Source organism: Enhydra lutris, unplaced genomic scaffold, assembly GCF_002288905.1.
Source record: "Enhydra lutris kenyoni isolate GAN:26980312 unplaced genomic scaffold, ASM228890v2 scaffoldscaffold82, whole genome shotgun sequence".
NCBI classification, from domain to species: Eukaryota; Metazoa; Chordata; class Mammalia; order Carnivora; family Mustelidae; genus Enhydra; species Enhydra lutris.
In genome coordinates this window covers 2,963,748-2,981,864 of record NW_019154166.1, presented here as the reverse complement: position 1 = coordinate 2,981,864, position 18,117 = coordinate 2,963,748, and the positions used below count along the sequence as shown (strand labels likewise).

Here is an 18,117-nt window from a genome sequence, read left to right as displayed (position 1 = left end):
CTGGGCTCCTTGCTCAGCCAGGCGGTCTGCTGGTCCCGCTCCCTCTGCCCGGCTCCTGCTCGCTCTCTCGGGTTCTCTCTCAAATAAATAAAGGCTTTTTAGAAAATTTAAAAATTTAAAAAAATTTTTAAAGGCCCAGAGGACTCACATTTTATATACTCACGACTAGATCCTTCTTATTTAAGGTATAAATAAAGCAGCACATACAATACACCACAAAGTAGTTTAATATTTAGGTAATGTTTTTCAATACAGTTGTTCTCCTTTGTAATTCTTTTTTTTTTTTTTTTTTAAGATTTTTCTCTATTTGAGAGAGAAAGAGAAAGAGTGCCCACAGTGAGGAGGGGAGGAGCAGAGAGAGGAAGGGAGAGAGTCCCAGGCAGACTCCCCGCTGAGCACGGAGCCCAACGCGGGGCTCACTCCCATGACCTGATCATGACCAGAGCAGAAACCAAGAGTGGGACACTTAACTGACTGAGCCGCCCAGGAGCCCCTCTATTATTTAATTTTATCCATTTGAAAGTGTTATTCTGAGAAGGGGTCCACAGGTTTCCCCAGCCTATTAAGGCACCTATGGCATAAAAAAGATTAAGAACTCTTGCTGCAGACAGAGCCTTCTAGATCCATGGGCACAATACAGGAACAGCCTTCAACAATAACAATGAAACAGTGGTAAAAAGTTTGATAACAAGCTCTGTAAACAAAAGCAGGAAAACATGTGTGTATGTTAGAGGATGTTTTAAAAAGAAATCTAAGACAAATGTTGGTGCTCAAAGGTCATTATGTAAAGCTTCCCCAACTAATTAAAATAAGTGAGACTTTATAAAATGCTCCATACCCGTGAAACTCTTCTCTCCCCCTTCCCAGCTCTGCTGGCTCCCGACACGGACAACGCTTGCCTGGAGAGAACTAGACACTGCTGTGCGTGCCCCACACAGCCCACTGGCATCTCCAAAGACTGCACAAGGCGGTGGAATCAGGGCACACACAGCAGGCCCAGGATGGCCAAATGCAGTAAGCACAAAAGGAGGTTAACGACCAGAAGAAATCACAAACGTGAAGTTTTCTTATTGTTTTAATAATCTGAGTAACAGGGGCGCCTGGGTGGCTCAGTGGGTTAAAGCCTCTGCCTTCGGTTCCGGTCATGATCTCAGGGTCCTGGGATCGAGTCCTACATCAGGCCCTCTGCTCGGCAGGGGGCCTGCTTCCTCCTTTCTCTCTCTCTCTGTGCCTGCCTCACTGCCTACTTGTGATCTCTATCTGCCAGATAAATAAATAAAATATTTTTTAAAATAATAACAATAATTTGAGTAATAAAGATTTATGCATTTTCATACTATTTCAATACAGCAATGCTATGACTATTTCCAGAATCCCAAACCTAAATCTGAAACTCTAAATTCAGCTTTATGCTTAAATAAATAAATAAAACACATTGGCTAGAAATGGCATATTCTAAATGCCCTCCCCTATTTTCAGGATGCTTTCCAACATTACCTTTGTTTATACTTCAAGGAAAGTTCCTTCCAGTAGGCAGTTTCCTCCTTTAAACTTGAAAAATCTGGTATATCTTCACCATCCATGATCAAGAAAGCCTGTGAAATATTAAAGACAACCTATGACGTTAAACAGAGAACAGGGGCACCTGGCTCTTGGGCGGCGGAGGGGGCAGCTCTTGACCTCCGGGGCATGTCAAGCCCCGCACTGCGCGGAGAGCTTACAATCAACCAGTCAATAAATGACAGCTGTTAAAAATGAAATCCTACGAAATAAGAAAAAATTTCCAAAGAGAGAACACAGGAATCTAAAAGTCTAAAATCTGGGACATTAAATCAGCATTCTGGAGGGAGGTAAACACGACAGGTTCTGAGAGCAAATAACGACTCTAAGTCAGACACATAAATCACTTTACTGCCCCAACCTCAGGGCCCACCAGGCCCACGGACAACGTCAGGACAGGAGATCCGCAGCATGGTCGGGTGGAAAGGCACGTGGGGCACTCTGGGTAGAGGTACCAGCTCCCAGTGAACCGGCCCCACAGGACCGTCCCACACCCCAGGCCCCAGCAGCCGGTCTTCCGGGAATCAGGTGACAGAAACAAGGTCACTGTCCAAGCTGACGCTCCTCCTGCGTGTCCCTCCTTGCCGCACAACCGCTTCAGGAGACCTAGCAGAGCCTGCGCCCAGTGACGCGCTAGCAAGTCAGGGACCACGTTCTCAGTAATTCACTATTATTACAGTTCTAAAAACTTAATTATCTGAAGTCCAAAGCTTCCTCCACGAGCTCACTCATCCCCAACTTTAATGCTCTCTCATCTTGGTTGCTCTCCTAAAGCACGGGGGGCAGGGGGGAGGTGTGGAATATCTGTGACATCACATTTGGACTGACCACCTAAAAACCCCGATTGGCTGGCCAGAAAATGAAATGCCACGGACCCTGGGCTCACTCTACATTCATACCTGGAGCAAAATGCCTGCCCTCCCTCCTACAACCCCCTTCCCACGCATCACACTTTGTGTTCCAACAACACTGATCAAAACGGTCTGAACGTGACATTCTGTTTCAGGCCTGGCTGTTTCCTCCGCCTGGAACGGCTCTCCCTTCCTAGTGCATTTAGAAAGCTCCTATGTGTCCTTGAAAACCTAGCTGTCATCTTTTCCAGAAAGCCTTTCTTGCCCTCAGACAGCACTGAAATCTGCCACGCTCTTGTTACATCACACCCCACAACTGCTTTCCCGGACAGACTTCCCACACGGTAAAGCACTTGCTGAAACCTGTGTCCCCGTCAAGCTGTGTATCATTCTTATTTCGACCCAGGGCCAGGTCTGCACAATAGATTTTCAGTGACATCAGCTAAACGAAACCAAAATTAAATCCACCTAATGCACACTCGGCAGCAAGAACTAACGAGCGGCTTTAAAAGTAAATTAAGAGAAGCCCAGAGTTCACACAGCACAAGCTACTCATACAGGCTGAGCAAGAAGCCACAGACCAGAAACTCCCGCTTCAGGGCAAGCGTGCCAAGAGGTAAGAGAGTGATATCTCGCTGAGTGATATAAACGCGTAACTCAACACACTTAGCTGGAGGCTGACCGGCACGTTCTGTCGGAGCCGAGTCTTTCCGGACCACGCCACCTTCTCTGACTTTCGGCATCTTCGCCGATCTTCCAATTACCCGAAATGACCAAGCCGTCTGAGTTCTCTGAAAAGAGATGGATTCTTGACCATGCTTTGCGCACCTCATGGCACCAGGCGTAATGCCTGGCTCAGAGAAGTACAAGTACTTCCAAGCATTTACTGAGTTACTGCTACGTGTCAGGTGAGGTACTGGAGGGGTACCTGGCACCCCAGGCAGGCCCCCTCCAGTGCCGTCAGCCCTCCCTTGGCTGGACCACTCCACTCTTGGACATGCGCTGAGAGCCCACAGCGCATGAAAATGGAAACCTCACGAACGGGGAGGCCTGCCTGAACTGGGCTCTCAGGTTCCGATTCTGCCATTCAACTCCTTAAGCCGTCCGCTTAACCCCTCAAGGTCTCCGTTTTCTCCTCTCATGAGAGTCTGGAGCAGATGACCGGTCTCTTCAAGTCTGCACAGTGACTACTAAATATTACGGATCGATTTTACATCATCAGAGATCCCCATTCGCACTCCATGTCCCCAGTTGTAGGGTGATCTTATTTATAGCTACAGTTTGTAGTAAGGGGTTAATGAGGGTGAGGCTGGTCGAACAGAAGTATTTGTACTTCAAAAGAATATCCAAAACCCTGAAGGTATCACCCCGTGGTTTCAACAACTCTTGAGAACTCCTGCCTCCTGTCTCATGGAGGTTAAGGGGCAGATTTCATATTAACAATCCAGATCAAGACACAATCACTGCACGAAGCGGCACCTCAAGGTGAGGCAACAATCAGTGTGTCCCTTGAATGCTCTCCGTAAGGTCTTTCCCAAAATTGAAATCCATCTGAAATCTATGAATCCAGCCCTGAAGAACCTCATGGGTACAGGTCCTCCACTCATCCTTCCAACACTGGCAACCACGTATCTATGAGCAGTTCAAATATTCAGATGCTGATACACACACTCCAATAAATTATGGCTTTGTAAAATGTTAGGAAGATCACAGGCACGCAAGAAGCAAAGTTCGTTGCTACTTACTTTCCCTCAAATAAGAAATATTTTTTTTTTAATGAAAGGGAAGTCTCTCCAGCTGGTTCCTTGAGGGCAGAACCAGTGTCTTATTTAAGGGAACATGGGAGAAATTCAACAAATGTTTGAAATGACTTATACTCTTCCTCTCATTAGTCCCTCTCTACTTTCTAAAGTACTGCTTTCCTTTATGAAGACGTAAATTCCTATTTCGGGAATAGTGGAAGCAAAAAAACACTTGTGAGCAGTTTATTTCTGCCTCACAGGGCACCACCACGTACTCCATCAGGCCTGTAAGACCCAGCACTGCCTGCTAGACATGGCCAGTCTGACGCACGCCAGGCCACGTCCACAGCCCCGTACAAGCTCCAAACAGGCTCCGCCCCAAAGAACGGGGGTAGAGGGAACTCGCTGGGCAGAGCCTGGGAGCCACAGCCACACACTTGCTATCTAAAATAATCACCGTCCAGCCCTTCGGTCTCTAATAGAAATGGACAACCGAGAAGCACCAGACAAATGAGAAGACCCAGGAACACAAGAAAATCCTAGGAGCTACTGAACTGAGCGGAAACAGGTAATCCAGACAATGAGAGAATTTTTTTCTCCTGCAAGAACGCAGGAGGATGACCTCCCACACACTTCCTGAGACAGTTACAGAAGGCGGAGAAAACCACACCAGGGCAGCACCGGGTGCAAGGAACAGCGGCTCCGACTCAAGACTGCAAGGAAGATAAGGCCCCAGATGAAGCCGGGCCCCGTTCAGCCACATGGGTGACTCCAGGGGAAACGAGGAGTCCCGTGTCACAGGCAGCCTGGGAATCGAGATCCATCTGAGCTTGTGATGAAAGCACAAGGGGTACACCTGGCTGGCTCAGTCAGGAGGCTGTGTGATTGCTGACCTCAGGGTGGCGAGTTCAAGCCCCTGTTAGGGATAGAGATTACTTAAAAATAAAATCTTGAAAAAAAGCAAGTGAAAATTCCAGAGAAGTGAAAACACAGTATAAGAAGGTCCTGACCTCTACATACAACATTTTTAAATTAAGTATCTTAAGTCGAAAATTCTTAATTTGCTGATTATATACTTTGTAGCTTACAGTCACCTGGCAGCCATCTTGGTCCCACAGGGACGTCACTGCCATGCTCTGCACCTGGTCTAGGTGGCATGTGTGCCTTTCTGGAATTGGGTGACTCAAGCCTCTTCGGTATTTCAACATTTTCTTCACAGGTAGGATACTTGTGAAGTTTTCAGGGCTCTTCCTGTTACTAGGCAGCAACTGCTCCTGGGGGATCGTGTGGTCCATGGCCCAGAGTCCTTACGGAAGTTCGTGACTATCAGATGCCGTCCTTGCACCTAATATTTATTTGAATGTATTTAACATGGAGCCAATCCTTCTACAAACAAACTCTATCTGTAGCAGGACTGCCGCCAGCTTATCACGCACATGCCCAACGTGAAACTTTCCTGGGTGAGGTCGCTCTAAGTTGTGTTCCCCAAGGAATCTGTTTACACTTCTGGGTGTCCTATAAAGTATCCATTTATTCCTGATTTTTGTTGCTTAAATGCGGCCACATTCTTAACACAATCACCAATATTGCCATCAGCATTCCCTGATGACTTGGGTTATAAACAGAGTTTCCTGAGAGGCTTTTTCAGTATCCAACTCCATTTCTTGTGTCCTGCCTATCCAACTCCTTAGTTCAGCGCCAAGTAACAGTAGCAAAACCACTTATTAGTGTGTTTTTATTTCACACGTGCATCTCCTATTTTCTTGCTGAATCTTACGCAAACTGAATGTTGACGCCAATTTTTCCAATTAACAGGCTACTTTTACAACCTGTTTATTGGTCCCGTAAACAGTATAATTTACAACTGAAACCTTTTATTAAAATGACCATCTTTTCCAGAAGAAACCAATTAAAGACATTCAGCCTGGAAACAAGGGGTAGAAGCAACACAGCGTAGCAGTGCAGAGCCCTGACCCTGGAGTCAGACTCCTCTATTCACTAGCTGGATAACCTTGGGCAGGTTACTCAACCACTCTGTGCCCCCCCCTTCCTCACCTGCCCAATGGGGATAATAATTAAAATAGGGCTGTTATGAAGATTAAGGGAAGATTAGGGGAATAAGTATTTGTAAAGTACTTAGTACAGAGCCTGGCACATAGTATATGCAGCATAAATTTTATTAAATTGTGAAAAAAAAAATAGTTCAGCAGTGAATCTCTTAAGTATGACTGCAAAATAAATGTGCTTCGGCATTTATAACCTACAAACGATCCCTCAATCTCTTCCAGAAGCTATATACGTAGTCCCGTGATACCACCATTCCTGAAAACACTTTTTAAAACCTCTTTTGGAATAGCCCTGAAGAACAAAATTAAAAACGGGGGGAAAAAAAGTTATTTCTTTGTGGTCACACCTCATTCTTACTGCTTCCTGACTGCTTTATCCAACTTTATCACTCTGATTTTATTCATCAGAAATACCCTTTCCAGGGGTGCCAGGGTGGCTCCGTGGGTTAAACCTCTGCCTTCCGCTCAGGTCATGATCCCGGAGTGCTGGGATTGAGCCCCGCATCGGGCTCCCTACTCAGCGGGAAGCCTGCTTCCCCTCTCTCTGCCTGTCTCTCTGCCTACCTGTAATCTCTGTCAAATAAATAAATAAAATCTTTAAAAATAAAAATAATAAATAAATAAATAAAGGAATACCCTTTCCAAATATCAGAATTTTTACAAATGACCAAAATTTGCCACCACTGCAGATATTCAAAAGACCTTCTCCAGCCTGTAAAGACAGTCTGTTCAGTTTGCTTCAGGTTACAGTGGGAGGATGTGTTCACTGTGTTATTTGAAACTATGTAACTGGAGATACTAAGGCTACAGAAAGTTAGCCAATATGGAAAAATTCACTGCTCAAAAATTTTTTTTAAAAAGCTTTAATGATACATCGATAATCTTATGAGGCTGAAATAAAAGCAGATAATTATGTACTCTCCCCTGCTACCCAAACCTTCCCTCCATCCCATGTCTCATACAGATGGGAGGATGGATCTCAAAAGTACGACAACTTCTACATGGGGCATTATCACACTGTACGTGACCTTCAGATGGTCAGCAACTGACAAAATCAACTCATCTGGGTGTAAAACAGCCTGTCCAAAATGCTACACTTACCCAGAAGCTACTTTTAGTGCAATGGTAAATATATATATATATATCCATCTCCTATGATATTGCCATTCTATTAAAAGTTGTAGTATCGACTAATGAGACTGAGAGAGTTCTTCTGGAACTCACTGTAGGTGATACGTGCCTTTGAACCAAAATCTACTTCTCCCAAAGGTGACATTTACAGAATTCTTTCCTTTTCAAAGCTGATCATAAATACGATCTCCCGGGGCACCAGGGTGGCTCAGTGGGTTAAAGCCTCTGCCTTCAGCTCAGGTCACGATCCCAGGGTCTCAGGAGAGCCCCGCATCAGGCTCCCTGCTCAGCAGAGAGCCTGCTTCCCTCTCTCTCTCTGCCTGCCTCTCTGCCTCCTTGTGATCTCCGTTAAATAAATAAAATCTTAAAAAAAATTTGAGAATAAAAACAAGTTTTGCAGATGTCATGAAAGGCAGATCTAAGTTTTTACTGAGGTTTCCACTTATTCTGAATGTCCCTTATCCAACTTCAATTTATTTAACAAGTCTACACCGAACTGCAAAAGAATAGCTTTGTAAGATTTAGCAACTGCTGTGCGGACCAGGTCAGCCTCTAACCAGGGCCAGCCCAAGGTTTTCTTTTTTACTTCTAATCTCTCAGTTTTAAATATTAGTTTTAATAAAAATTCAGAAGAGCTGGGGCGCCTGGGTGGCTCAGTGGATTGAGCCTCTGCTTCGGCTCAGGTCGTGATCTCGGGGTCCTGGGACGGAGCCTCACATCCAGCTCTCTGCTTGGTGGGAAGCCTGCTTCCCTCTCTCTCTCTGCCTGCCTCTCTGCCTACTTGGGATCTCTGTCAAATAAATAAATAAAATCTTTAAAAAAAATTCAGAAGAGCTATCTTCCTCCTCTCCCCGTTACTTCTCTTCAACCCATGACTTAGTGCTGCACGATTTAGCAAAGCCATTACCCTATTTCAGAAGTGGATTAAGAGCAACACAGTTCATCAGACAGAACAATTAGCCAGCGACCCATGAACATTTCAGACAGAGAACGATTTTCTTAACGACCCAGTATCAGTTTTTTGTTTTTTTGTTTTAGATATTTATTTATTTGAGAGAGAGCACAAGCAGGGGGAGTGGCAGAGGGAGAGGGAGAAGCAGAGCCTCGGATGAGCAGGAAGCCCAATGCGGGATTCGATTCCAGGGCTCTGGGATCACGACCTGAGCCAAAGGCAGACACTTAACCGTCTGAGCCACCCAGGCATTCCCACCACCCTACCCCCGCCCCAGTAGCAGGTTTTTTTTTTTTTTTTTTAAAATTTTTTTTTTTTTTTTTGAGAGAGAGAGATCACAAGTAGACGGAGAGGCGGGCAGAGAGAGAGAGAGAGAGAGAGAGAGAGAGGGAAGCAGGCTCCCTGCTGAGCAGAGAGCCCAATGCGGGACTCGATCCCAGGACCCTGAGATCATGACCTGAGCCGAAGGCAGCGGCTTAACCCACTGAGCCACCCAGGCGCCCCCCGAGTAGCAGTTCTTATCCTGAGTAAGTCTGCTCAAAAATAATCGAATGCATCTTCTTCCTACTAGCTTCTGGCATATTTTCAGCAAGCCAAATTTTCTGCTGTGCTTTCTAGCTGAGAAGGGTATAAAAATCACACACACACACACACACACACACACACACACACACACACCCCGTAACGTCGAGGCTAGAGCCATAAATTCTGATCCAAACGAAGCCACTCACCAACTGGTGGAATCCAAACTGCAGCGTAGATCACTTCCTCCTCCCACCCACCCCAGCTGGGCTCAACTTCCCCATCCGTGCAATGGAGGTAACAATCAGGCACCACCCAGGGAGATGAGGCTCCCGAGACAGCAAGCAGCGTTCTGAGACGCGTCAAGGTGCTGCCGAATTAGAGTGTAATTATCAACACCGAAGGAACCCGCACTGCCTCGGCAAAACTTAAAAGGTGACTTCGTTGCTTACCAGCCAAAAAAAAAAAAAAAAAAAAAAAGGAAGGAAAGAAAAAAAAAAGGCGAGCAGACAGGCAACCCGAACCCGTCTGGGGACACTTCTGCGAACTCCAGGAGGGAAGGGGAGTCACGGGGATGCCAACGAAGCCCGACGTGGGCCGCTGCCGCCCCCCGCGCGGAGAGGCCCCGGGACCTGGGAATCCGAGCCGGCCGACAGCCTGCCCGCCCAGGGCGCTCGGGGGGAGGCGGGGGAGGGCTGGGCGCGCCGCGGCCACCAGCGCCCCGGCTCGCGGTGCCACGTCCCGGCCTGCGTCCGCGCACCCCTCGCCCCGGCCCCGGCACCCCCTCCCTGGACCACACCTCGGACCGGGGCGGGCAGGGGTTGCGGGGGGCAGTTAGAGCGGTTGGAACAGTCGCCCGGGGCCGGCCGCCCCCAGAGCCCGGGCCCGACTCGGCCCGGTGGGGCCTCGCACCCGGCCCACGGGCGCGGCGGGCTCCCCCGGGGACAGGCCTCGGCGCCGCCACCCGGCCCGGCCCCCTCGGGAGCGGCCCCGCACCGCCCGCTCACCTTCAATGTGTCAAAAGCACATGTTCGCCGCCGCTCGACCGACGTCTCCGCTCCGCTGGCCGGCCAGGCCCGCCCAGCCACTCGGCTCGGCTCCCCTCCGCAGCCCAAAGCTCCACTCCGCGCACCTCGGCGCCCGGCTCCTCCCCGACACGTCAGGGGCCGCCTCGGTGTCCGAGGCCATTCTGTGACGCACGGGGGCGGGGCCCGGAGCATGCGCGCGAGCGCGAGCGCGGCCGGGGCGGGGCTGCGGCGGGGATGGCGTCACGCGGGGGGAGGGGGGCGGGCCGGGCCCGGCGCGCTGACGTCAGGCTGGCGGCGGCCTCTGCGCAGGCGCCCTCAGTCGCCGCGGCTCCCCCAAAACAGCTGAGCGGGTCCGGGAAGTGACGCCCCAGGGAGGGGGGTGCGGGAGTGACACCCTCTAGCCTCCGCGTTTTTCAGCCACCGAGGTCCTTCGAGTGTCCGTGTGTCCGGGCGCCCGTTCGTAACGCGACTCTCGGGTCTGATCTCATTCCGTAGCACACCCCCGAGCACCCTGCAGAGTAACAGGGGTATCCCCGTCCCGCTCGTCACTCCCACGGGGATCTGCGTGCTGTTCGCGCTCTCCCTCTGGCTGGCACTGTGTGCCCGGACTTGTCTTCCCCCGCAGACTGTAAATGCCCGGAGAGCAGGACCCCCCCACCCAGGTCTTTCTCGTTCCCACCGGGGAGCTTGCACACTAAGTGGGCGCTCAAATACTTGTTGATCAGAATGAATGGATTCGCTGGGGGGAATACAAGTGACATCCACTTACGTATTTTGCATATCTGAGCGTACATTTGTTTGGGGGTGTATCGCCCTGGGGCCCCTGAAGCCTGGCCTCCTAGGTGACTTGGGAGGGAAGAGGGCCGAGGGGTGCTTAGCTCAGAAAGGGGGGAGATGAGGCTGAGCAACGGCTTGGGGAGCGGAAGCTAGAACGGAGCTCTTTTAAAAAACAACTCTGGAAAAAAAAAAAAAAAAAACAACTCTGGGAACTTTGAGTGCACAATGTGCCGTGTAATTACCCCTGATGTCAGCGCTCTCGGGATTGGGTCTGTGGGGGTTTTGGACGCGATAATCATGTGAAAGACAGGCTTCAAGGTGAAAACAAGGTGAGGTTGGGAGGTTCAGTCACGTTTTTAAGGAAATAGACCTATATGGGAACAATGCAAAATGAATTGTAATAGGTGTCCGAATCAATAAAAATTGGAGACATGATGAACGGTGTTTGCGGGAAGGATGGCACCTTGAGCTAGACTCTGAAAGACAGAGGGTTGGAAAGATCATGATAATGACAGTAAGAGAAGTGCCCTTTTGTTGTGCCATCTGTAGGCACTGGCAATTACGAGAAATGCTCGGTTTGCATAATTTAATCTATGAAACGACCCTGGGAAATTGAGGAAACTGAGTCAGCAAAATAATGTTGCCCAAGGTCAATCAACTAGAAAAAAGGACTCACGATCCAAATCCAGCTAGTCTGGATGGTTTAATTCCAGAAACCACGCTATTCACCACTACTATACTGTGACTCAGGGGGTCTATTAATAATTTTATTTAATTTAATTAATATTAACAATATTTGGGGGCTAGAGCACCATGCTAAGTGCATTAAATAAATTACCTCCCTCAGTCCTCACAAGCAGCTTGTGAGGCCACAATTATTACCTCGAGTAATACACTTTTGCAAAACCGAGGCCCCGAGGAGCTGGAATTTTAACCCAAGCAGGTCTTTGTCCAAGCCCAGTGACCTGGGGGACACTGCAGAAGCTCTTTCTGGATCTGGGGCTCTGCTTCCCTGGCAGGAAGCTGTGCTCTGTTAGATGAGATCACAGACAGAGAGGTAATTAGGCAGGGAGGTCTTCCTGTGGACCTCCTGCCAAGACCCAGCAGTCCCAGCCCAAAGGAAAAAACAAAGTCTGCAACTCTTGTCCCCGCCTCCTGGCTGAAGTCCTGGGAAATACACTGAGTCACCTAATGGCAGGGCAAGCCCTGCACAAAATGCTGGCGTCATCTTCCAGGCCCCACCACACCCCCTACCCAGTCTGGACTCCATGCATTGACCCCATCTCAATGAATGGGCTTTGCCTGGCAAGTCTGTTAATAATAGCAAAGCCCTTGACTGATCTCCTTTGCACTGTTGTGCTTTCTCCCAAGCAACAGTGAACAGCCTTTGCCCTGCTCCCTGCCCGTCTGGGGGGAGTAAAGTGGAATTGGGACTTGAAAGCAGCCTCTAAGGGAAACAAAAGTTGCAAAATCGGCTTTGCGAACTTAACAAAGATGAGAGAGGTTGCTACACCCTCTGCTTCCATGAGGAATGGATCTAGCCAAAGCGGTCAATATCACAGTCCCTGAGAGCAGGCACAAGCATCCCACCTTTCCTGGCAAGAACTCAGAGACTTGGGAAACAGAGGCCAGTCTCCACTGGGAGGTAGGGGTTGACCAGCTGCCTTACGAGAAGTCTGGACTCTAATGTAAATGCAAGCTAATAAGAACGCAGGACTCCAGCCACATCACACATGGAAGGTGACACGGTGCACATGGGCCTGCCTCGAAAACTCCAAGGGGATGTGGGGTCCATGGAACCCTCTGTTGAAACAGGCGAGCAGAGACCTCATAAGCAAAGGTTTGATTCAGCCTTGCATCTTTTGTGGCCAGTATTTTCTGCCGATCTCTAGGGGCATAGATCTCCTGTACCCAGGCTGGCCAAGGGACCCCCCAAAGGCTGGCTGGTCACTAGAGTCTTGCTGGATACCTCCACCAGGGGTCCCACCACCACCTCCAACTCATGTATGAACCCCAAACAAATCTTCCTTTTGCCCCAGTTGAAATTTCCAAAATGACTTCCATGTTTCTGGCAAAGATGCTGTCACTCCCCTGGTTACTAAGGCACAAAAGCCTCAAGTCACCCTTAATTATCTCCTTCCCCCAGCTTTCATTTCACTCTAGAAGGTCACCAAACCCAAGAGACCCTCCCATCATAAACTCTCTCAAATCCATTTTCCCAGTATTTTCCTCCTGGATCTCCCCAGTTCAGAGTCTCCTATCTCTCTCTCCCTCCCTTTCCAAACTTCTCTCCCTGAATTTCCTCCTGGTCCCAGCCCAGCAGACCACACCACCATCAGGATAACCTTCCCAAAATCCCTCTGTGTACAGAGCATCACTGGCTCCAAAAGTTGTTTCGGCATCCTGTTGCCTTTGTGATAACGTACAAACTACAAAACCTAGCATTCGAGGTCCTGCCAAAGCAACTCCAACACATTTCCACAGTCTACTTCCTACATTTCACCGATCTGGGTCTGGCCGGACCTTCCACTATGTCCCCTACACAGTTCCCTTCCTCTCTGGGCCTCTTACTGACTCCCACACCTGCTCCCTGCGCCCGGCCAGCCCACCTTCCTCTCTGCCTTTTGAAATCTCATTCATATGCTACCTCCTCCAGGAAGCCTTCCCTGATACCTAATGCCCGCAAATGAGTGCTCCTTCCTCTGAGTTCAAGCAGAACCCCACATAGTTCACAGGAGACTTACTGAACATGGCCTTTTGGTACTGAACATGGCCTTTTGATAGTGGAGGTGTCTAGGCTCCCGACAAAGAAACCAAATCTCACTGAGCACTGGGATAATATTGACTGTCCCACTAATTCCCCAGCAACGGGCCTTCAGCAAACGGTCAGTTAAACGTGTTTCAGGGGCGCCTGGGTGGCTCAGTGGGTTAAAGCCTCCGCCTTCGGCTCAGGTCATGGTCTCAGGGTCCTGGGATTGAGCCCCAAGTTGGGCTCTCTGCTCAGCAGGGAGCCTGCTTCCCTCTCTCTCTGCCTACCTCTCTGCCTACTTGTAATCTCTCTCTCTCTCTCTGTTAAATAAATAAATAAATAAAATCCTTAAAAAATAATAATAAAAAATAAATGTGCTTCAATTAAAAGTGAAAGAATCCGTCATTTGGTGGCTATGACTCCAAATGGAAGACTAGCAGTACTTTTTGGAAAATGCCCCAAACGATGAGGAAAAATACGATATAGAGAGATTTTCACTAGTCTGAAAGGCTGAACTTAGGTGACGCTGGGTGACAAAGGACCTGGAATTCAGGTCATGGGGAATTATGGCTTTTCTGTACCCGAAATCTTAAACCTTTACTATACCATCCATGATCCCCAATGCAACATCTTTTGCTTTGTATTAAAAAAGCATAGTCATGAGACGCCTGGGTGGCTCAGTCAGTGAAGCATCTGCCTTTGGCTTGGGTTATGAGCCCAGGGTCCAGGCATGGAGCCCTGCGTTGGCCTCCCTGCTCAGCGGGGAGACTGCTTCTGCCCCTCCCCCTGCTTGTGTGCTCTCTCTCGCTCACTCTCTCTCTAATAAATAAATAAAATTTTTAAAATAAGAAAGAATAGTTATAATAAAATAGGAATTTTAATTTAAAAATTATTCTTGGCAGGGATAAAATTATGCTCTGGGACCTTGAGGTGAGAAGTGGTTTTCTGGAGAGAAGGAAGTCTTTCATTCACCAGCTGTGAGTTTAGCGCTTGCTCGGTTCTAGGCACCGTTCTTGAACTTGGGGATTCAAGTGTGTCACAGTCACAGCACCCCACCCCCGTAGAGCTTATCTTCTAATGGGGAAGACAAATGATAAGCCAATAGACAAATAAATGTCTTTCTGTCCAGTCATGATAGATGCTAGGAAGAAACCTGCCCAGAGGGACACCTGGATGGCTCAGTGGGTTAAGCAGTTGCCTTCGGCTCAGGTCGTGATCCCAGGGTCCTGGGATTGAGCCCCACATCGGGCTCCCTGCTCAGCGGAGAGCCTGCTTCTCCCTCCCTCTCTGGCTGCTGCTCTGCCTGCTTGTGCTCTCTGTCTGTCGAATAAATAAATAAAATCTTAGAAAGGAAGGAAGGAAGGAATCTGCCCAGAGCAAGAGGAAAAGATATGGCAAGAGCTTTCCCTGAGTATCAGGTTTTGTCGCGGGAGCGACTGTCTTCCTCCATAAAATTGTCAGGACTCTTATGATAAAGGCTGCTACGTAAAATGCAAGAGAGATGTGAAATTAAGAACATGATAATATGTGCCAGTGCCTCACACAGAGAAACTCATCCTACTTCCCATCACAGTGCCCGACATAGAGTGGGCGTTCGATAAATCAGTTGGGTAAAGGGCTTGCTGCATGGTCTACAGAATGCCTAGCTTCCAACCAGATGATAAATTCCCCCCTTGTAGGATAAAGAATGGTAGCCAGTTTGTGTCTGATTCCAAAACACCCACAGTATAATACACTATATGTTAATAAGAAAATAAAAATTATATTTAAAAAAATACCCCCTGCTGCTTGGTCCCCGACCCCTGAGCCAGACAGCCGTGAACAGCTGAGCGGGGGTAACCCAGCGCCACCCCAAAGAGATGGTGAGCTCCATTCGATGTCTGTGTTGCCTGCTCAGTGGCTCTTTGATCAAACCGAGCGCAGCAAACTGCTCAAAACTATTCGATGCCTTCTAAACCCCGCTCTCCTGTCAGATTCTCTGTCCCCTCCATCCCCAAACTCCCGCGGTCTGCAAGTCAACAGAAAGCCAGGAGCCAGGTATGATGACCCAGAAGGGTCCAGACCTCCTTGCTGTCCCTTCCCTTCCCGCTGTGTCTATCTGAGAACGCTGCCAGCTTCTAGACCCTTCCATGGCAGGACTGGGGTGCAGCTTGCTGAGAAGTAGCCCTCGCAGGCGAGAACGAGGACAAGTCAAGCTGAAGCCATCACAGGCCTCCCTGTCAGAGTGTTGCTCTCGTACCTGGGAGGAAAGGGCCCCCCCTTGTCCTTATCCGGGGGGTAAACTGAGGCTTAAGACTCTTTGCTCAGACTTTGCCCCCTTCCTATTAATGGAAACTGACACCCGGCAGCGCTCCCATGAATCTTGGAGTTGCCCCAATTTCCTCCCCAGCAACCCACCTCAGCTGTGGGCTTCCTCCCGTTCTGGAACTATCTGCAGCCTCGTGGTGTTCCTGGCTTCAGAGCCTCCACTCCCCCAAGCTTCTGTCTTCCCTGTCAGCCCTGGCTCCCAGCCAGCCCCTTGTGTCACTACCCACACCCCAGAGTGACAGCCGCCTCCCCAGGAAAGGAAGGCTCCGCACTGTTAATTGTTGGCGTGGTTAACACCTGGCAACCTCACGGGCTGTTGCCATCACACCTACATCAACAGCGTGACTGTCCCCAGACCAAAGCAAGATCTGCTCCATACCTTCACGGAGACAAGGTGACACCGGTTTTACTCACCCCCCAAACCCTTCTGATGAAATGACAAGGCTGGAAAGAGATGGAGCGTTTCTTCCGAGCTGAGCTGGGCATATCGGGCAATTTCAGGCAAAATCCCATTACCAGACATATAGGACTGAATGACCATTCATGCAGGCGTTCAACAAATCGCCTTGAGTGCCCGCCCTGTTCTAGGCTCCAGGAACAGAGCAGTTAATGACACGAGCTCGCAGAGAAGAAAGGAAACAGAAAAGAAGGAAATGTTAGCCTGTCCAGTAGTGTTAAGTACTGAGAAGAAACAAAGAGGCCAGGACGTTTCAATATTTTGTATTTTGGGGAGCACGGAGGGCAGCACCCGACATGGAGAATGAACAAATGCCTTGCATTGAATGTTTTTAAGTTCTGACATATTTCCCTGGCTCTCAGCTGCTCCTGCCTCTTTTTAAAATATTTTTAGAAGATTTTATTTATTTGAGAGAGAGCACGTGCACAAGCGGCAGGAGGAGCAGAGGGACAAGAAGAGAGAGAATCTCAGGCAAACTCCTTGCTGAGCGTGGAGCCCTTCATGGGGCTCGATCTCATGACGCCGAGATCACAACCCGAGCCGAAATGAAGAGTCGGATGCTTAACCCACTGAGCCACCTGGCGCCCCCTCGTTTTCCTTCCTTTCATCAAATCGCTTTTATCGTTCAGAACTCCAGTAAAGACCTCTCCAATGAAACAGAATGAGCAAGCAGCGTCGCTGACAAATTTTAAAATTACAAGGTGACTAACACACATCATAGTCAGCTCGCTCCTAATCAAAAGCGTTCTCCAAAGAGAACAGCAAGAAAGTGGGGGTGGGGGGCTGGGTGTCACTACCTTGGACATCAACTATAGCTAACTTGGAAAGTGGGGATTGCTTTTCGGTGGGGGAGGGGGTCCACACATGTGGAGACCATTGATTCATTAAGGGGCGCCGTACCCTGACCATTTATAATCATAACCTAATAGGGGCTCACAAACTTAGCCCGAGTCCAGGGGATCTTGGAGGAAATTGCCCATAAGCCTTTGCCAATTCCTACACTGTATAATACAGCATGGGTCCCAACGTCCACTTGGAAAATGACAGAGGAGGGTTTTGTGGGCTGTGCATGAGAAACAATTTCTGCTCGAAATTGGATTGGGCTTTTTCTAGGACTGTATGTTCCACGGAGGCCAGTTTTGACTCCTAAAAGGCTGAAGTGCAGAAACGAAAAACAGCCCAGGGTTCATGTCAATCACGGTAGAAATGCCCCTTCCATACAAAGGAAATACGCATCCCTTTGGAGGGGAGCAGGCATTGATTTAAGTGCCAGTGGCAGGACCCCAGGGAGGACTGAGGGGAAGGAGAGCAGGAAAGCCCTTTCTCCGAGCCTGTTGCTGTTTCAAAGATTTTCAAAAGTCCTGTGTTGGCAGCACAGTTGTGAAGACCATGATAGAAAGATATTAAAGGCAGCCCTGTGAGAGCAGGAGGCCCAGACACACAGATGAGGTGATCAAAGGGAGGCAGAACCCACCCTCCACCCCCAGCCAGAGCCATGCCCCTTCTCAGGGCTCCCCACCCTGGTGTGAGGGCTTAGTCAGCCTCTGCCCCAGGGAGCCCTTCCCTCCCACCACCTTAGGAATTTCTTCTCAGCCACATTGGGCCCCATCAACAGGCGATTTTGCCCATCACTTCCCTTCTCTGCATCTCCTTTTCTTCCTCTGTAAAAAGAGCAGCTTGTTAGCAGCTCCTATGAGTCTGGACCTGTCCTGCCTTCTGGGTGCCGAGCACCCTTGCTGGGAGAGCTGAGGTCCCTGTCTCTACAGGGCCAGCTTGCCCTACAGTCATGGCAAGGTCAGGCCCCTCCTCGGTAGGTGGGTGAGGGCAGGTGACAGAGGACTGTCTTACCCTTGGCCGAGCTGCTTTGCTCTGCCCTGGGGAATCCGGGAGCTTGCAGAATGGACCACTTCCAAGGGCATCTAAAATCCCACGTGTTGGTCTGCTGGGGCCGCTGTAGCACATCACCACACCCTGA

The 18,117-nt window shown here is 49.3% G+C and overlaps 1 protein-coding gene across 2 annotated transcripts in view; it reads right to left on the bottom strand.

The window, feature by feature from the left end:
- Positions 1 to 9,959, bottom strand: part of LOC111161145 (nudE neurodevelopment protein 1 like 1) — a 30,401-nt gene extending 20,442 nt beyond the window's left edge. The window contains exons 1-2 of one of the 2 annotated variants that reach the window (XM_022524665.1): positions 9,832 to 9,959; positions 1,498 to 1,595 (exon numbers count right to left, since the gene is read on the bottom strand). In XM_022524665.1, the coding sequence (XP_022380373.1) occupies positions 1,498 to 1,583 (86 nt within the window). In that variant the 5' untranslated portion in view covers positions 1,584 to 1,595; positions 9,832 to 9,959. Of the gene's footprint in view, positions 1 to 1,497; positions 1,596 to 9,831 lie in introns of those variants that run through there. The other variant, XM_022524664.1, reaches the window with a different exon arrangement.
- Positions 9,960 to 18,117: the final 8,158 nt, after the last annotated feature.